Consider the following 20,709-nt stretch of genomic DNA (forward strand, 5'->3'; position numbering starts at 1 on the left):
TTTATGTGGATATGGCTTTTCGGTTTTCTTAGACATCTTTGATTATAATAGTCTCCTTGTTTATCGGCTATATCTTTCAGAATTGGGCATAATCTAATGTTTTGAGCAATATCTCTTCATTTCAATGCCTAATCTTACAACATTTTTCATTATCGTAGTTTTCTAGAACTAGAAGAGTTCTGGTCTACCCACTTTGTTGAAGTGGATGAGCCAAAGATTTTTCGTTTGCTCTTGTTTCAGTTGGGGCTTTTTTCCCGCGAAAAGGGTTAAAATTTGTGATATATGAGTTACATTTATCATCTTTTTTCTATGAAGGAGGTTTGATGGGTGAATGTGATGACCATGATGGGATAAATTGAGATTGGATGCATTTTAGCCCTAGCCCTAATCCAAGATGTAAAATTCAAATTAATTTTTTTATACTTCAATAGATATTTATATTAGGTTAGATTGGTTTAAATATATTGGATTTTAAACTGTCATACAATTTCTCTCATCGATAGACTGTAAATGTAACCATAACTTTTATTTATTCAAATTGTATTAATATGTAAAGACGAAATGTAAGTTATATCATCGTTAAAATCTCCTATAACAAAACCACTAAAACTTCAAAATCGTCAAAATTCAAGGCTCCCGTATTGTGCGGATACACAACTAGTATTAATAATAAAATAACATTGAAATTTGTTAATTAACATATTATATTATTAATGAATCATTTTAAATATATTTATGAAAGGTTAAAACTTATTGATTTTTATATATGTCATTTTTTTATCATTTTATAAACTTTAACTAACTTATCAATCAATTTTACTAAATATATTTACTTTATCAATTAATTATGTGGTATCAATTAATGTAAAAAAACTTTAAAAGTAAATTTTTTTATTTTTAAAAAACCTTCCCAAAAGCTATGAAAAACACATTTCGGATGCACGAGGAGCACGTAGGGACCAATTGTGTAAAACTAAAAAAAGCATTGAATATCAATACAAATTACAGGGACGAGGTTTCAAAAAAATTCAAACACAGAAACAGAAGCCGCCTCAAGCGTCCGCCCCTCAGGCCCCTGTTCGACTGTTCTGTTCGCAAGGCACGCCGGTCACCTTTTCCGCCCAGTCGCTCTCTCAGGCTCTCACTATTTCGCACTCACTCAATCTCCCTCTCAATCTCTCATTCAGGTTGATCCCAAAACCTAACTTAAATTTAAACTTTTACCCTAAATTTGATATTAGTCATCCTCTTAAATTGATTAGTTATAATTTATAATGTTATACAGTTGTGAATTATGTTTACATGATTTCATTGATTTATTTACATGATTTATTTGTTTGCCCTAAATTTGATACCAGTCATTTGCTCTAACGGTTGATAATTAGTCTTAATTGATTAGTTATAATGTTATAACAATTATGTTTACATGATTCTGTTGATTTGTTTGCGTGATTTATTTTTTTGTTTTGAGTTCTTTACCAAAAAACCGAAAAATTCACTCGGAATCAACCAAAAAACTTAAAAAGTCCCGGGCAGAATTCAGTGAGCTGCTTTGCGGGCAATTGATCCAATTAAAGGTCCACCTATTCGACAAATATCCCAGGTCCACCACTGAAGGGCAACTGGGGTTTGAGTACATGAAGGTAAAAGGAGTAAGGGGATGCTATCATGCTGTAGCTAACAATGCTAACAACCAGACCAACTGTAGTAGCTGTTGAATTTCCAAAACACGACTAACAAAAACCAGAGCAAAACAAGTAGGAGTATATGCATGGAAAATACAGTCACTTACATATGCACCATTTGTATTAAATATTCTCTGAGGACAAGATAAAGCTTCTCTTTCAACATAATTGAAGATGTGTTTTGGATAGATTTTATGTGCACGGGGAGAGAGAGAGAGAGGGAGAGAGAGAAAAAAGCCCTATTACGGAGCTGAAAATTGAGAATAAACTTATATGGTAATTTGCCTTTCATGTCGTAATACTTCCAAATGTTACCCTCTATTAGTTATAATACTTTCGAGCCTACATTACACGATGTAATGATGGCAATCCTGGTGCACCAAGGCATCTTTGCGTTACAATGGTTGGGAGGACTCTATTATTCGTATTACTTGCAAACTTAGAATTATTAGCATAGTACGAGAGCTACTCCTGGTTATCTTGCAATTTGCAAAGAGGCTACCATTTAATCACAAAAAAATTGAATTGTTCTTTTTTGTTTTCTATTTTATCTCTGATCAGTAGAATTATGCATGTCATTTCCATTTTATTATATTTTTGAATTTTGGGTGCTATAAAATCTGTGTGGTGACCTCTGCTACAGAAATTTATTTCATTAAGTTTGTATATCTATATATCATGGCAGTCTGATATGTTCTTTTTAACAACTCTATCAGTCAATCTAAGAGAAGTTCAATTTGTACCGAGAATTGGTGACCATAAGATGGAGATTTCTTCAAGTGTTGAAAAACGGAAGCTCCCAGAAGAAAATTCAGAGGTGATGGATGCTGAAATTAAGAACCAAGAACTGGTATCAAAGAAGCAACGGTTTGTGGCACGAACTTGTGTGCATGAGGTAGCTGTTCCAAGTGGGTATACTTCCAGTAAGGACAAAACAGTTCATGGGACATTATCCGATCCAATTTATAGTGGGAAGATGGCTAAAGCATACCCATTTGTTCTCGATCCATTTCAGCAAATTTCTGTGTCATGTTTGGAGCGGAAAGAATCAGTTCTAGTATCAGCACATACATCAGCTGGGAAAACGGCTGTTGCAGAGTATGCAATTGCGATGGCTTTTAGAGACAAGCAAAGGGTCATCTATACCTCTCCATTGAAAGCTTTGAGCAATCAGAAATACAGAGAACTGAGTCAGGAGTTTTCTGATGTTGGGTTGATGACTGGTGACGTCACACTTTCCCCAAATGCAAGTTGCCTGGTCATGACAACAGAGATTCTTAGGGGAATGCTTTACAGAGGATCTGAGGTTTTAAAAGAAGTTGCATGGGTTATATTTGATGAGATTCACTATATGAAGGATCGTGAACGTGGGGTCGTTTGGGAAGAGAGCATCATATTTTTGCCTCCAGCTATCAAGATGGTCTTTCTTTCCGCGACCATGTCGAATGCTACCGAGTTTGCAGAATGGATATGCAACATACATAAACAGCCTTGTCATGTGGTCTACACTGATTTCAGACCCACACCTCTGCAGCATTATGTGTTTCCCATGGGTGGATCAGGATTGTATCTTGTAGTGGATGAGAATGAGCAGTTTAGAGAGGATAATTTTTTGAAGCTGCAAGACACTTTCACTAAGCAGAAGCAAACTGGTGCAAATCTAGGTGGAAATTCCAAACCGAGTGGGAGAATTGCTAAAGGAGGAAATGCTTCTGGTGGATCTGATATATACAAAATCGTCAAGGTGTTTCTATCTGTCCTTTTTTAACCTACTTTAGTAAGGAACTTGTGAGATTCTGTATTTGTTTTTAGTCTTTCTCATCTTCAAATGATAATAATGTTCTTATAACTTTTTGGTCTTCTTATTATTTATTTTTAATCTTCTCTATTGTCTAAAAACAGATTATTAGTTCTAAGTGTCATTCTTTATGTTTCAGATGATCATGGAAAGAAAATTTCAACCAGTTATAATTTTCAGCTTTAGCAGAAGAGAGTGTGAGCAACATGCAATGTCGATGACCAAACTTGATTTCAATAGCCAGGAAGAGAAAGATGTGGTGGAGCAAGTCTTCCGAAATGCAATACTGTGCTTGAGTGAGGAGGATAGAAACCTCCCTGCAATTGAGCTGATGTTGCCTATGTTGCAGCGAGGCATTGCTGTTCATCATTCTGGCCTTCTTCCTATTATCAAGGAACTGGTAGAACTCTTATTCCAAGAAGGCCTTGTAAAAGCACTTTTTGCCACAGAGACGGTATGATTTCATCTTTTTGTATGTTTTTTTCTTCTGTAGATAAGCATTCAAAGCTTAATTAATAGGTTTCACTTGGATTGAATGTGCAACAGTTTGCTATGGGGTTGAACATGCCTGCAAAAACAGTTGTCTTTACTAGTGTAAGGAAATGGGACGGTGATAGCCATCGGTATGTAGGATCTGGTGAGTATATTCAGGTGAGTGTCATATTATAATAGAACAATATGTGCACTTTGTCTGCAATAAGTTTCTGATTGTTTAGTTGTCTTTGTTTACTATAGATGAGTGGAAGAGCTGGACGTCGTGGCAAAGACGAACGTGGTATATGCATCATAATGATTGATGAACAGGTATGAACTAAAGCTTGTTACTTCCCCTCTCCCTGGTTTTCGCATACAATCACCCCAGTCATATACACTCAAATGCATGTCCATTCACCTGCACAGTCGAAGATTACTTCCATGGATTGAGAACAATACTAAATTGAAGGTAGGAAGAAGTGAATTCTCTGTTTCTCAAAATAAGAGATCAGACTTGCATATAAGAACGGACTGGTTAAGCTGAACTGACACCTGACCAAGTGAATGGGGTTCTTGTGGCAAATGGGAAACCACCAACTGAAAGCAAATTAACAATCTAAATAATTAAACCATAAACCCAGAAATTGCATCATAATGCTCTCCCTTGAGTTGATGGGGTTAGAGAGGTACTAGCCCCAAGCTTGCTTATAAAGTGGTAATGGAGGGTACAACTCAAATCCTTGGTTAACAAGTCAGTTGATTGTTACTTGGTGGAAAAAATATGGTTGGTCTTCAAATGTCAACAGGATTAGAAGCGATGGGTATTGCTGCAATCCATCACAGTAAACAATAATGGGGAGGTCAATATTAAAATCCAAATAAGACAACAAATCAGTCACCAAACCTCACTCTAATCATAAAAAATGATATGATGTCCAGCTGAATTGCTGCACCAAACTTCATACTCTTGTCCCAGTAGGTCATAAACTTTACTTCATTTATGCTTTGATAAAAGTAAACCTTGATATGAAGTGCCCCTGTGGTCTGTGTACTTTGATGAGAGCAGTATCTTGAGGCTTTTCAGACCATGCTTTAATTGACTCAAAAATCCAAGTCATGTTCCATTATCATATATTTTTAATGCGTTTCGAGCCTGTAGGCCCTCTGCCATCTAGAAGAAGCACCAAACTGTAGGTCACATTTGGATCAAGTGTTTTTGTTTTCTTGTTTATAGTTAGGATCCTCAATAGCTTGTGGTTGTGTGGTCGGTTCAACCAGGATACAAGTAGTGTTGAGATAGATAAAATGATCAAATGGGGATGATCAAGATTAACAATGAGAACAAGCTATACATGGTTAAAGGTGAGTTTGAGAATAACCAAGATGTAAGGAAGGGAAACTATGAAGATCATAAGTTCCTAACTATGTAATTTCTTTGGATTATTGTACTTTATGCTATGATTTTACCTCAGTAATGTCAAAGTTCGGGAAAAAAAATCCTAATCCTTAATATCACTCACCTGTGTTCTCTACAATTGTCAGTATAAGTTGACCCCAAATATGTGATGTGACCCTAGTTCACTCTAATGAAGGTTTTCTAGTTAGTGACACTCTTCTGGAGACTGGTCATGGAACTGAAGTGGAGATGACAGCGAAAATTATGTTTTTTATCTGGTAACATCTTAGTCATATAGTGTCTGAATCAAATAGTTGATGATAACAATATATATTCTTCATTTCAGATGGAGATGAATACTCTCAAGGACATGGTCTTGGGGAAACCAGCTCCACTGGTCAGTACCTTCAGGCTGAGCTACTACTCAATTTTGAACTTAATGAGACGTGCTGAGGGCCAATTTACGGCAGAGCATGTTATCAGAAACTCTTTTCACCAGTTTCAGTATGAAAAGGTTTCTTCTAAGCCAAACTCTTACCACCTTATCTGACTTGGTTGGTTTTAGAACCATAGCTTCTAACATATGGTTTCACCTATTTCAGACCTTACCTGATATAGGAAAAAAGGTTGCCAAGTTAGAAGAGGAAGTAGCCAAGCTTGATGCTTCTGGAGAGGTAACTAATCCATCCTCACCCTAACTAAAGTACTTTGATTGTAGTCTTTCAGTTTCTCAATGCATAATGAATCCCTTTCTCTTTTATATTCTTACGTAGGCTGACGTTGCTGAATATCATAAGCTTAAGCTTGAAATATCTGAACTTGAGAAGAAGATGATGGCAGAAATAACAAGGCCTGAGAGAGCTCTATATTTTCTTCTACCTGGTAGGCTGGTATGTGGTGAGATAGATGATTCATTTTCATTTATTTTGATACTAATCAACATCCCCTTGTTGGTAGATTCTTGATTGTTATGAGTAATTGAGTATCTTGCATTTGTGAGCAATGCATGCATGCATGCATATCCATTTTTTATGGGAAAAGTTTAAAAAACCCCAATGGACTTTAGTGTTTAGAATGATTAAGTTCTTGGACATTCCAAAACTTATTAAATAACTCCTTGGACATTCCAAAACCTGTTAGATACATTTTTATGACCTAATGGTTAATGTGATAAGATAATTAAAAAAATATGGAAAAAAAACCAATAAACTTTCATATTTTGAACGATTAAGTCTCTAAACAAATTTTAAACCAAAAAAGTACTTACATCTATAAAGTGAAATAAATATACCATTAAAATATTTATATTTACAAAAAAGTACTTATATTTAAAAAAGATTATTGATGAAATATATTTTAATTAAAAATTAAATATTTTCTGTCAATGATTTTTCAAGTTAAAAAAAATAAAAAAAAGATTTAAAAAAGAATACGTTGTTGATTTTTCAAATTAAAAAAAATAGAAAATAATTTGATTCAATTACTGACCGGATTAACGATAAAATATAACTAAATTCATAATTAGATAAAAATCTTCACTAATCTGTCGGTGAAATGATATCACCGACAATATTCAAGCACGATTTTTCACACTTATTAACATGTTACTATGTTAGAGCGTCTAACGGTGGTCAAGTTAGCCATCAATTAGATATAAGTAATCCATGCATATATACCAATGAACATTAGTGATGAATTTTAATTAATTATTTATTTAGTTAAAATTTATCGTTAACCCGTCAGTAATTTAATCAAATTATTTTCTATTTTTTTAATTTGAAAAATCACCAACATAATATATATTATTTTTAACTAAAATAAATTTCATCAGCAATCCTTTTTAAATCTTTTTAATTTAAGAAATCATATATGAAATATATTTTATTTTTAATTAAAATAAATTAATCAGTAATTTTTCTAAATCCTTTATTATTTTTTTTCATTTGGAAAATCACTGATGAAATATTTTTTATTTTTAATTAAAATAAATTTCATCAATAATCTTTTCTAAATGTAAGTATTTTTTTGTAATATAAGTACTTTTTGGTATATTTATTTCATTTTATAGATGTAAGTACTTTTTTGTTCAAAAAATGTTTAGGAACTTAATAATTCAAAATATGAAAGTCCATTGGGGTTTTTTTAGATGTTTTCCATTATTTTATCATATTAACAAGTTTTATAGGTGATAAGGATGTATTTAACAGGTTTTAGAAAGTCCAAGGAGTTATTTAATAGGTTTTAGAATGTCCAAGGACTTATTTGTTCCAAAAAATTGTCCAAGGACTTAATCATTCCAAACACTAAAGTCCATTGGGTTTATTTTAGACTTTTCCTTTTTTTATACCAACTAGATTGCTATTTATTCAGTGTCTGTTTGCTTCTTGATCAGTCAGAGGTCAACATTTAATGCTGTCTTTTGTGGCAAGATGCACTTTGGATTTGGCTAAGTTCATCTTTGGCTTGTTTGTAACTCTTTCTTATCCATTCAACCTTACACAATGCAGGTTAAGGTTCGAGAAGCTGGAACAGATTGGGGGTGGGGAGTGGTTGTCAATGTGGTGAAAAAGCCTGCCCCACCACTAGGCTTATTGCCCCCTACCATGTCTTCATCACGTGGTAGTAGCTATATAGTGGACACTTTGCTTCATTGTTCTATTGGTTCAAGCGAAAGTGGTTCTCGTCCAAGGCCATGTCCACCACGTTCTGGACAGAAGGGCGAAATGCATGTGGTGAGTTATGACTTTTGTATCTGGTAATGGTTGATTCAGTTTGTTAATTGGCAATCTGGTTCGAGTTGCTCTTTAAATTAATGAAGGTGATTAAAATTGCACCTTCAACGTCGTCGACTATATTTTATCTCTTTCTTATATAAATTCAAAACTAGGATTGTTATTGACTGTACGAGTCAAGTATATGATGTAAACTAAACAACCTTTTCAGGTTCCTGTTCAATTGCCCTTGATATCAGCATTGAGCAAGCTCAGAATATCAATTCCTCCTGATCTCCGTCCAATGGAAGCACGACAAAGCATACTATTGGCAGTACAGGAGCTTGGAAAACGTTTTCCTCAAGGTCTTCCAAAACTTAATCCTGTGAAGGTATATACGAGCTTCTTTAAATTGAACTGCACATTGCTTTGAAATTTACAATGTGGATGCTTGTGCTGAAAGTCTGATAAGAATTCCCTTTTTAATGATTTTTACATCTACATGTAGGTGTTGGAGCCTATATATATCAGAGTGTATGTATTGATCACTATCAACTGAAATTTGTTGTTCCATAAGTATGTCTTCTTTTAACATGACAAATTAACAACTGAAGGTGACATGAGAAAGCATCATAGTCTGCCAAAATTGATTGTCATGGTTTCTGTTTCTGGCTGAGTTTTATTAAAATACTTTGTTTTGTGTTACTGAAGGTATTATGGTGCATGTCTGTGTTAACATACAGTGACGAAATTTAGCTTAAAATGAAGAGGTATGGGACATTACCGAATTGATTTCCTTGTGTACAAAGTCAAGGCTAGGCAGTCTCTCTGGACCACTGTAACCAAAAGATTAGATGCTTGAATATTTGATGGTGTTACTTGTGATTTCTATGTTAATCACAGATTTACGTTTTTGGATTTTTTAGAGTCACTACTGAGAAGCTGGCCACTTTTCTTTCTCATGTAAGATAATTGCTGGAATTATTTCTTCTGACTTGTTCAGCTTGGACCATATTGGTGCCCTTATAGTTTTTCCACTCAGTTATGATGTGGATGGTCATGGGTATAATTTAAAGTTGTAGCCAGTGTGTGCATGTGGCATATGTAAGACTCTAACCAGAGCTACAACTGACAGATGCTTCTTGCATGTGGCCATGTCCTAGGGTTTTTTGTTTCTCACAACAATTATCATATAAGCTATCTTTCTGCATGAATGAAGTTTGCACTCTCCTACAAAGTAACCTGACTTATTTTTTCTGGTCGTATATCAAATAACATGCTTTGCCCATAGCAGGTTCTTTTTAAAATTAAATGCTATAATTCCTGTATTGTTCAACTTCTACCGATAACCTGTTTATTTGAAAGTTATTAATCTCCAGTACATGATTTGTCTTCAGGATATGGGCATAGAAGAACCTGAGTTTGTGCACCTGGTAAATCAGATTGAGAAACTTGAACAGCAATTGCTTTCTCATCCATTAAACAAGGTTTGGGCAACCATGCATTTATATTTAATACTGCAGTTCTTTTTCCAAATCAAGTTTCACTTAGCACTGCCAAATATGATCTGTCCTTTTCAGTCTCAAGATGAAAACCAGATGAAATGTTTCCAGAGGAAAGCAGAAGTGAATCATGAAATTCAGCAGTTGAAAACAAAAATGCGTGATTCGCAGGTAATTAAATGCTTCTCAGCATATGTCCATGAATGTTCTGCATTTATATTTCACGTGCATCATTTCATAGGGGGTGTTTGAATGTGAGTCTTTGAAGTGAATGTTGCGACTTAACAAATCATAATCATAATCAATTGATTAAAGCTTGGGATAGTTAGGTAATTTTGCATTTATCTTAGTAATTAGTTTTCTTACAGTAATTTCTTGCCTATTTTCCAAATCTGATTATTTTGACCCTGAATAATCAGAAGATCAGAATAAGTTTTTGCGAAACATGTGTTGCGTCTTCAAGTCGCTCACTTTAGACACATCCAAACACCCCCTTAGTTTATATTACATTGGCAGTAGACTTGAGCACAGGATGGATTAATCCATTTGCATAGCGTTCTATAATTGAGTCATGTAAATTCGTAGGCATACATCTCTTAAACATGTAATTTGGTTATGTGCATGGGCCATCGCACTTATCAATCATACAATGTGCCAACTATGTAATCATTTGAGACTTCTGGAAAATTTCAAGCACATGCAATTCTAGTTATACCTTCATTTTGGGAAAAAAGCAAAATGGCTAGTTATACCTTGGCATGCTGCAGCACCAATGAAGTTCAGGAGTTGAATTTTGATGCTACGAGAATTATAACAATAGTGAGAATGTAGTAATAAACAACTTTTGGTAGTTGTTTAAACATGTTAGACATTCTTAGTTTACGTTACTTTGTATTATTATTATTATTATCTGTTGCCACCTTATACGAATCTTTTATTATTCTTTTTTCTTTGTTTTTGGGAGGGGTTTTTTTGTGGGGGGGGAGGGGAGGGCTGCAAGCGGAATAAATAGATAAAGTTCTAATGGTATCTAGGCATGCTGCAGCAGAGGAGTTCAGGAGTTCAAATGTTGATGCTATGAGAATAACAGAAGTGAACATGTTTTTTATCTTTTGTAGTTTTGCAGGAAATGATCCTTAGTCTTGGTTTACATTTTATAAATATTTCATAAATGTGAATTAGGGCCTTCTAGCATATGCTGTCTTCTTTACATTCTTCTATTTCCTGTTTTTTTGCGTTTGTTTCACTGGCCAAAGTAGGGGGCGGAGGGGAGATGGTTCAGCTGCAGGTGGCAGAGAGCTAAATAGAACTACTGTTAAATGTCTTCCTGTATGATGAAATTGCTGAACTTTCGTTGTCTGTCAAGCAGTTGTCTTGCATATTTCATGTGGTAATGCATTTTTGCTTCGTGCAGCTTCAAAAATTCCGTGATGAACTAAAGAACCGATCACGGGTTCTAAAGAAGCTTGGACATATTGATGCTGAAGGAATAGTGCAAGTGAAGGGCCGTGCAGCATGCTTGATCGACACAGGAGACGAACTACTGGTCACTGAATTGATGTTTAATGGTAATTGTAAAGCCCCAATTCCTACTTTGGGTGCAGTTACCTTCTTATTGATACTACTAAGTCTTGTATTTGAATTTGAAATTTAACTTTATTTATAACTTAGCTTATAATTATATTGGAGTTCAAATACTAGTGGAAACGTAACTCAATAGCGTATAATACAACAAAATTTTTGCTATTAATTAGAACAATACTTCTTCATGCTATCCTTCTTTACTCCTTCCCTGAAATACATACATGAGATACGTAAGCTAAAAGCTTAGTGAGTAGTTATTGTTTCATGAATAAACAATTTTCATGATGCTTAACATTTTGTGAATAGTAATTCACTAAAACTAATGATTATGCAAAAAATATTCTTTTTATCATGCATAAACATTTTTTTTGAGATCTCACTTGAAACATGCAAGTATGCGACACTTGCCTTGAGGTTTGCTAACCCTCGGGTCCATAAAGGCTGCCCCATAAGGTCCGTTTGCAAGACGTCCCTTCTTGTAACATCCTGTACATTGGATATTTATGGTCATACTTGACATGTAAAAACTTTCATGCCTTGTGTAACACATACTTGTATTATAACATGCAAACACTTTCATGCCTTGGTGTAAAACACATACTTGTATCAAAAAACGTCATCATGCGTCTCTTGTATAACATTTTCATGTAAAGCAAACATGCCAAAATATCTTGTCATGCATAAAATACTTATATGTACCATGTATGTACCTCATAAATCTCATAAGTACTCACCTTGATTATGCCTAGCTTTTCCCTTAATTCCTTTCTTTAAGCTCGATTATGTATAAAGAGAGAGATTTCTTATTTTTGGTATGGAGCTAATAGTAACATTTCAACCCTTATGTATAGGTGAATTCATTGCATTAACTATTTTCTTCTTGCTCCCAAAATTGAACTCTTATGAGAGTTTAACACCTCATTTTTGAGGATAAGAGAATCTTGACACCTCATGCTTAATATAAAGGAATATTGACACATCATGCTTCTAGCTTTTATTTTCCATGCTTCTAGCTCTTGCTTGTCATCATAAGTTTTGCTAACACATGCTTCTAGCCTTGATAACTCATAACTAGCGTGCTTTGTCATGCTTAGTAGACTTGCTTAGTCATCAAATAGCTTGCTAACACATACTTCTAGGCCTTACAACTCATCACTTTAGGTTTGATTTTTCATGCTTTGCCTTGTAAGCTACTTGCCTTATAAATATGATAGTTTAATAAACGCTACAGCTGCTGAATAGTTTTAGGAGTACTTAATTTACTTATAAAATCTTGTATTTAAGGCTTAAACATTGAGATTTAGCAAACAAAGAAACTAGGGTATTATAGTAATTCTTTCACTCTCGATACTTCCTGCGTCTACACAACTTCTGCTCCAACATGGATTTATTATGTGTTTTTCGATTTCAGGCTATGTTTGACTGATCTTATAAATGGTCATCAAACATGGCTGCCAGTCCTCTTTCACATTATCACGTAAATGAATATTGGTTCTGTAAGAACATAAGAATCTGTTGCAATCAATGCTGGTTAATTTTGTTGAAATCAATATTATGCATTGAAAAAAGTTGTTGCTTGATGATACAATAGTTTAGATGTTAGTATGTATATATGGTGGTTGTCGCCAACTACTGTGGAGCCAGTAAAGCTCATTGTTGTCAAGGTTGTAGCATCTTTTGTGATAGGGATCTGTAGATCTAGGTTTGATCTTGATCATGCTTTTGCATACGAAATTATGTTAGGGGATGTTGTACACTGCAACATACAATCACCATGTGCTGGGTGTCTTCACCTTTCCAGGAGCTGGTTTTATCCCAGAGAAAGGAGGGTCAGATTTAGTAGCTGTTAGTCAGGTATGGCTTTTATAGCATGCCATCCAAAGATTAACAGACTCGAGGGAATTAATGTATGATAATGAAGGTATTCATTTCAAGTGATGTATCATCTCTATGATTTGTTGGCTTGGTGCTTTGAAGTTACATATTCTTTAATACTCAAGATTACATAGGCTAAGTGTGTCCAAATATAAGCATAATGGCTCCAAGGCACAAATTTGTATACATATCTTTATACTATATTTCATTTTTCATACAGAATTTACAGAGAAAAGTTCTGTCTATCTCGAGATGAAGAATGCCTTTCAGTAACCGTTCAATTGCAGGCTTATAGTAACATTAAAGATCACCATTCTAGTGACAGTCAATCCATATGCCAATATGCATTAATTTGAGATATAGTGGGTAATATCACATACTAAGGCTATGAGTTTTTATGAACCTGTTTCAAGTGAAGATATAAATCTGTACTCTAATAGAACATCTGCCTATAGAATCTAGAGGAATGTTACCTCTACCCTTGAAACTTTAAGATGTATGGTGTTGGTAGAAAGATGGTATCGCTGAACGGTCACGCATGAGAATAAAAACTTTTGAGTGATTCAAGGAGATGAACACTTTGTGACCCTTTCTAAGGCCGCTTTCTTCAAAATGCATACAAAATCTTTAGGCCGGGAAAGGTTGTGTAGGAGCAATAAAACAAGTTTGTTTGAAGCATACTTGTTAAATTTACCTGCACGGCATAGATTCTGATGATATTTTTTTTCTTGATCAGGTACCTTCAATGATCTGGATCATCATCAAATTGCAGCCCTTGCAAGTTGTTTTATTCCAGGAGATAAATCAAGTGAGCAAATACATTTAAGATCAGAACTTGCTAAACCGTTGCAACAACTTCAAGACAGTGCACGTAGAATAGCAGAGGTGAGTTGCATCATTGCGCTCTTACTTGGGAGTTATTGACTGAAGGTCACAAAACTAATATGTTCAATTCGCAGATACAACATGAATGCAAATTGGAAGTTAATGTGGATGAGTATGTGGAGGCAGCAGTTAGACCATTCTTGATGGATGTCATATATTGTTGGTCAAAAGTAAGTTACTTCCTTGTCCTTCCAACTTATCTGTTTGATAGCTTCATCATTTTTACCTCATTCTTTGAAAATCTTTTCTCTCATATATTAGGCAGATTTAGATGGATGTTATTCACTCTCTTCACAAGCAAAATGTAAATTCACAAGAAGACTTGTATAGTACTTTTAAAATGTTTTTGGCTATAATGTTCTAGTATGTCTCAAAGATATTTACTTGAATGAATATAAGTCATCCAGACATATGATCACCAGAGCTCTGAATACGCATCTTGTACTTCTTGAAAACATTGATGTAGCTAGAATTATAGACCAATGTATCTGGATTTGAAACATATCTGCATGAATATATGCACCGCCAGATGGTACAGCAGGAACAATAATTTACCTAGAATCAGTTAGTCTAGCACCTGCCAACTGAGCAGCCAAGGATATTTAACGATCTTCATACTCTTTAGATTAATTCCTAATGGACTTAAAATTTACCTTGTAATATTTGTTACTATTTACGGTCGGTAGAAACAATGACAATGCTTTTATGTTCTTCCAGGGATCATCTTTTTCTGAAGTTATACAAATGACAGATATCTTTGAAGGGAGTATTATTAGACTTGCTAGAAGGCTTGATGAGTTTCTTAATCAGGCAAGTTGATCCATGCTGAAAAAGTTCAATATTATTGTAGTTTAAGGTGTGGAAATAATTAATCTCCATCTGAGCTCAAGCCTGAAATGGAGAAAAAAGGTTCAAAATAATAAGTATTTCATATGTTGGTTTCTTTTTTCGATGACATCTTTTGACTTTTTACATCTAACGTATTTTAGTTGCAACCAACATGAAAATAAATCAGGCCAAATTGTTTAAAATGCTAGGGCTTTGTTTCACTGAAGATGTGAAAACCCCCCCAAATGTGATGGTACTTTGGTGGTTGCCCAGATAAGAAGAATGAAATCATGGCAACCGCCAACATTACCCCAAACTTACCATGTTTTTTATTCAAAAAACAATATTGGTAACTGTAGAAAGCTTCATTCTAACTAATACCAACAATATTTATTGATCGACTATATCAGTTGCGTGCTGCTGCACATGCTGTTGGAGAAGCTGGTTTAGAGGACAAGTTTGGTGCAGCCAGTGAGAGCCTCCGTAGAGGTATCATGTTTGCAAATTCTCTATATCTGTGAGTACGATTATCTTAGATTTGGAAAATGCTCGTTAGCGTGATAGATACACCACATAAAGTTTGCTGGTGTAGGATTCTATTGATTCATATCAAAGGGTCACTTTTAACACAGTAGTTGTTTGCATTCCTGTTGGATGAGATGTTGTACTAGTGTACATTGGCAGTTGTATTTGTTAAAACTCTATGGAAAGAATAGTGTCAGATTGATACACTGTTGCTATCTACATCCTCATAATCATCTTATTCTGATCTCATGTGTGAGTCCATTACATGAGTCTACATGGATCCCATGGCAATGGATTCTTAGATTACGTTTGACAAACTAACTGATAAGCTAATAAATTGGTTGTAAGCCGATAAACTAGTCGATAAGTTAGATGATAATGTAAATGGCCTAGGACATGTTGAAAAATTAAATAAAAAAGAATAGAGCCCTTGGAGGTTATTGAAACACTACTTGAAGTTGAAGTAGTTTTTCATAATTTAGCTTATGGTTAACCATACAGGGCTTTTTTTAATAAACTCAAAAAATAAGTTAGCTTATGGTTTTCAAACCTAGGCTTGGTTTTAAATACAAAAACATAATAGATCAGTTGGTAGTGGTTTCTTTTGTCTTGAAGAAAAAAACCTCTACCCCCTTGAGGTAGTGGCTGTCTATGCGTCTTCAAGCCCGTTTGAATAATTTTGTTGGAAATCAACTATTTGAATCCAATTGGTTGGTATGTGGTGGTGGTTATTACGTAGTTTTGAAGTTGCGTTACATGGTTTATGCGAACAAAATCAAAATGGACTGTATGTGGTGGTGGTTATTACGTAGAATGATCTAACTCATGCATTGATGGGCTGTACATCGTGCATGACTATAAATATTGTACAGCATGATGGGTTGTACCCAGTATATCGAAATCCCGAATTATCCATTACAATCTATAAATAACCATAATCTGAAGCAAAACTTCAAAGTAAATACTACCCTAAAACCCCTCTCACGAAGAGAAGACTTTGCTTCCCCTTCCTCCATTGGCATTCTTTGTCGTTTTCATCGCTGCCGAACATAGATATTTAACTTATTTTGGGTTCGTTTTTGAACCATACTTTATATTTCATTTTCGTTATTTTATATCTATATATGTATATAAAACCTTCATGCTACAGCCATCCCGGCAGGTAATTGCATAGGACTGGAGCATGGAGAATCGGCGCATTCAGGCTGTTTCCTCACCCCCAATGCATACTTCTCTTTGTGTTCATCAATGGAGATCTGCTTGTATCGACATTCTTCGCTACAAAATGCTTTCTCACCTCTACAAACCAAAAATAAAGGAGCAATCAGCTACACAGATAGAAAAACCAAACCAAACCAAACCAAACCACTGTTATATCTCACTAGAAAGTAGGGTAGTTGGATGCAAAGGCTATCCCCTATCCCGAAGAATAGGATGATTGTTTCTATAAAAGATCCCCAACTTGTGCAAAAGTGTGAGTAAAAAAGAAAGTAAAGGACCAAGGTTAGTAAATAGTTGCCAACAAAAAAAAGGAAAAGGAACAAAAGAAATAACCAAGGAAACACATACATCCCTCCATCTATGTCTAACAGCTTCCTAACCTTCCCTATCCTGTTAGTTAGCAGCTTAATGGGACTTTTTGGTAGTGTAGAAAGTGGTTTCAGTAAGCTTCTAGAGGAGAGGTTTATGCAGTGTTTTTCAAACATGCCCCTTCCGATTAAAAAACACGCTTCTTCCGTCTATGAAAAACCTTTCCAAACAAGAACCTTTCTAAATATATAGAGACATGGTAATCCACACGGATATAGGACTTAATAGAAAACCAACCAAACAACCCCCAACTCCATTCACACTGGTTACAGGTCAGAAAAAAACAGGTGAAGGACAGAGACATCCTGCCCCCACACCCCACCTCCAGGTGAGATATACATCAGTTTGGTTTTGGTTGGGATATAATGGTTATAGTTAATTGCAGTTGGATTTCATCATCAAAACATGGTTTTCCAGAATTTTTCTTAGAGGGAACATTCATTTGATGCACAACTACAATTAGCTATGAATTTTTCTGATCAAGAGCTAATTAAATACCCATTTATAAGACTACAATAATCAAAACCAACATCACTCCCAACTGTTGGATCCAAGAATCTATGCACTTTGTTTAGACCAAATCAAGAAAATCTTAAGTTCCAAATTTTGCAAGAACAAGCATAAAATCAACTTATAAACAAGAAACCCAGATCGTTAATTTAACAAAGCTCCAAAGAAGATTAAAGAAATTAAGGTTTCCATACCTGTACATGAATATATCCAATCCATGAAGCTTTTTCTTGCAAAGATTGCAAGAACTCAAGAAATCACCATCCTGAAACACCGTGACACCACCAATAGCCACCGGAGGAGAAGGAGCACAAAACACTCCACCACCACCATTAGCACTAACCCAATAGCTAGTACTACCACCACCATTAACACCAACAGTCTTAAACCCATCATCAAAATACTCCCTTTTCTTGATCAAATTATTTCCCACATGTGATATCACACAGGTATACTCCTCCAATAGCTCAATTTCAATATCATCTTTAATGGGTCTCTTGCTAAATATGGGGATAGGGTTGGATCTGGGTGAAGCAGAAAAAACCGGGTTTGGAGTATTATGATCCGATGATGATCCATTATTCAAAGCAACCACAATTCCCAGCCCTACGACACCGTTTTGTTCTCCAAATCTCTTCTGCGACTTGTTTTGATAATTGGGATTTGATGAACATAAGAAAAAGGGTAGGGTTTTTTGTGTTAAGCTTGACTTGTTACTGTTCTTTCCCTTCAAATCTGCCATTTTCAGACGATATTTTATCAGGGTTTTGGTTTTTTTTTTCTTTTCAAAATTCAATCTGTTTATTCATCACAAACAAAAAGGGTTTTGGAGGATGATGATGAAAATGGAGACTTTGAACAGATTTGATAGTGTGTGTATATATATATATATACATACATATGTACGTATATGTGCCTGTTTTTAGAGGAAGTGATTTATAAGAGAGAGAGAGAGAGAGAGAGAGAGAGAGAGATGGCTTAAGAGAGAAGGCCACCTGCTCTCTTCCTCTGCTTCTTCTCTGAAATAGGTTCAAGTGCTTTAAGAGGAAGAAAGAGAATAAAGAAGCCACAATGGCATAGTTGTAGATAATTGATAATTGAGGGGTTAATTCTCTTTCAACGATCTCTATCTAGTTTTTCATTTTACTCCCATGGAGTTTATGTGTTCATATATTTTACTCCCTTGTGGGTTTTTTTTATAACACATCTTTAATGTTTTTACAAACATACCCAAATCTAGAATTCAAACTCAAAACCATAAAGAAAAATACAGAATGAGCCGAAATTGGATCAAAAAATTCAAACACGACAATTACTTTGATACATAAATAAATAAATATATAGAGAGAGACTCAGAGGGAAAAACCATAATAAATAAAAATTGAGAAATAACTCTAATAATTATTCGTTTGTACGGTATATATTTGTGCATAAAAAGTAAAAGAAAATGTTGCATGGTTTCTATCCACATATACACATGTGCATACCAGACAAATGACTTTTATGCGTATGAGCATACTAAACAAAAAAATATTACTTTTAAGCACATATACGTACCGCACAGATTAATGGTTATTTGGGTGTTCATCGTTTTTTTTCCTTTGTGGTTTCTCCTTGAACAAACCCTATATACGTGCGTATATATGCATGGTTAGGTTCTGGTGAAAAAAAAAAAGAATCTCCACCATTTGATGCATATTAGGATGAGGTGCATCATATCAATCTTCATATCAAACGTCATTCATGGATGAATTTGAGATTAAAAGTGATCAAAAGTCCATATCTCTTTTTATCTTCTCATCTTGACTCTTCGCACATGATCTTTCGTCTCTCCATATATAATTTTATATATATATATATATATATATTATAAAAGGAGATTTAAATGCAAACGACACCTATTTAAGAAAATAATAAAATAACTCTAAACCAATTTTTTTTTTAAACAATTCCAAAAATATTAATATCCAAAAATCAGGTTAAAAGGACATGTTTGTCAAACCAGCCTATTGTAAGATGGGATTTCGTTATTTTTCTTCAAAATCCAAGCTGGTGAATGTGGCGTTTGAGAAAGTTTTGGAAATGATTGTAGTTGGCTATTTGAAAGGGATAATCATATCCCTAGTTTTTCGTCCCCGTAAACTTATCAATTCAATCAAAAAAGATTTCTTCTTATTTTAGGTATCGTTTATCAAATACTTACCCGGTAAGTGCTTCCCGGTAAAATTTAACACTACTATTTACTGACAAAATAAGATTTTAGTCCACCAAAACGACATTGCATGTAATAATTTACATGGTAAGCGCTTACCGTAGTAAGAGTCGTCGCTCTCACTTACCGGGTAAGATTCTTGGTTCGTACCATATTCATCCGGTGAGGTAATTTGACTTGGTAAGCGCAAGGATATGTAGAACAGATCCAGATTTTGTTGAAAATTGTGTGATAAAACAAGGATATGTAGAATAGATCATGTGAATTATTTTTGTGAATTCATATTTACAAAAGTACTGGTGTACTAAAACTGATCATGTGAATTCTTTTTGTCTAGCAAACTTTTCATTTGGCAAAGGCCAACAACCTTTCAAATATTCCTATGCAATTTGGAAGTAGAAATTGTACTTGCCTAAGTTTCTACCATCATAACAAACTCTCATAATGATTAAACAAAATTATTCACTATTTGCCAAACAAACCTAACGGATTGCCGAACCATATCAATGTGGCATTGCTTGCCAACACTTGGTATTTGTAATCCACAACATGTTTTTTTCTCTAAATAGATGCCCTGAAGGTGAGCTTATAATCATTATACGTATTTTATGGCTAAAAGTTTCTTAGTTGTGTAGGTGGCATAACATGTTTTTGACAAAGACGTTCCAATCTTTTTAGAGGCCCTGTTACATCTAAAACTTTTGATTACATTGCATAAATGAGATAACAGAATATATATGTTAAAAACAAAAATGTACTAAACCTAAAACGATTAAGAATATGAAACTAAACATAAACCATTAATTAATGATTTGAACCTAAAACCAAACAATTAATGGTTTGAACATAAATAATTTTGGCTATACTTTTACACAACTCGATAAAAAGACCCTAAATACAGGTAAATTTGGGCCCCAAAATTTCGGGAACCCTGTTCACAATCTCACATTTAACATGCTAAGGGACGAACCTGGTTTTTGAAGTTTTGGTGTCTTTTTAAAAAAATCTGTAAAATGGACTGTTAAGTAAGGAACAATAATAATATTTGATGTATGGTGGCCGTCTCTTCTCATAAAATGACGGTTGTTGAATAGTAAACAAAATTTCAAGATTATACATACTGATTTTTATTTA

The 20,709-nt window shown here is 34.5% G+C and overlaps 2 protein-coding genes across 9 annotated transcripts; one reads left to right on the top strand and one right to left on the bottom strand.

The window, feature by feature from the left end:
* Positions 1-1,047: 1,047 nt before the first annotated feature.
* Positions 1,048-15,713, top strand: LOC112502783 (DExH-box ATP-dependent RNA helicase DExH10). Of its 8 annotated transcripts, XR_003067762.1 has the most exons (20): positions 1,048-1,187; positions 2,371-3,429; positions 3,623-3,937; positions 4,030-4,134; positions 4,219-4,287; positions 5,700-5,867; positions 5,956-6,027; positions 6,127-6,243; positions 7,861-8,085; positions 8,297-8,455; positions 8,573-8,598; positions 8,991-9,027; positions 9,462-9,551; positions 9,645-9,737; positions 10,981-11,134; positions 12,952-13,004; positions 13,762-13,910; positions 13,985-14,080; positions 14,628-14,720; positions 15,149-15,713. XR_003067762.1 is itself a non-coding variant. In XM_025106789.1 (19 exons), the coding sequence occupies exons 2-19, from the start codon at positions 2,377-2,379 to the stop codon at positions 15,257-15,259; spliced, it is 3,132 nt and encodes a 1,043-aa protein (XP_024962557.1). In that variant the 5' UTR covers positions 1,048-1,187; positions 2,371-2,376; the 3' UTR covers positions 15,260-15,713. The 8 variants fall into 8 exon arrangements, 4 of the variants coding, with proteins under 4 accessions (XP_024962557.1, XP_024962560.1, XP_024962558.1 ...); XM_025106789.1 differs by lacking the exon at positions 12,952-13,004; XM_025106792.1 differs by lacking the exon at positions 12,952-13,004 and having other exon boundaries at positions 2,402-3,429; positions 15,149-15,712.
* A 428-nt stretch (positions 15,714-16,141) lies between these two features.
* On the bottom strand, positions 16,142-18,362 carry LOC112502784. Its single transcript, XM_025106794.1, has 2 exons — positions 17,558-18,362; positions 16,142-16,562 (listed from the first exon to the last, which is right to left on the bottom strand). The coding sequence occupies exons 1-2, from the start codon at positions 18,103-18,105 to the stop codon at positions 16,403-16,405; spliced, it is 708 nt and encodes a 235-aa protein (XP_024962562.1). The 5' UTR covers positions 18,106-18,362; the 3' UTR covers positions 16,142-16,402.
* Between the last annotated feature and the right edge of the window lie 2,347 nt (positions 18,363-20,709).

This window comes from Cynara cardunculus, unplaced genomic scaffold, assembly GCF_001531365.2.
Source record: "Cynara cardunculus var. scolymus isolate 2C unplaced genomic scaffold, CcrdV1 Un_Scaffold_1926, whole genome shotgun sequence".
Classification (NCBI taxonomy): domain Eukaryota; kingdom Viridiplantae; phylum Streptophyta; class Magnoliopsida; order Asterales; family Asteraceae; genus Cynara; species Cynara cardunculus.

Bases quoted from the DNA above. Each gene is read 5' to 3' on its own strand.
- LOC112502783 (XM_025106789.1), top strand. From the start codon at position 2,377: ATGTTCTTTTTAACAACTCTATCAGTCAATCTAAGAGAAGTTCAATTT. The intron at 6,244-7,860 runs GTATGTGGTGAG...TACACAATGCAG, and splicing joins TTCTTCTACCTGGTAGGCTG to GTTAAGGTTCGAGAAGCTGG. The intron at 9,738-10,980 runs GTAATTAAATGC...TGCTTCGTGCAG, and splicing joins CAAAAATGCGTGATTCGCAG to CTTCAAAAATTCCGTGATGA.
- LOC112502784 (XM_025106794.1), bottom strand. From the start codon at position 18,105: ATGGCAGATTTGAAGGGAAAGAACAGTAACAAGTCAAGCTTAACACAA. The intron at 16,563-17,557 runs GTATGGAAACCT...TTTGGTTTGTAG, and splicing joins TTGGATATATTCATGTACAG to AGGTGAGAAAGCATTTTGTA.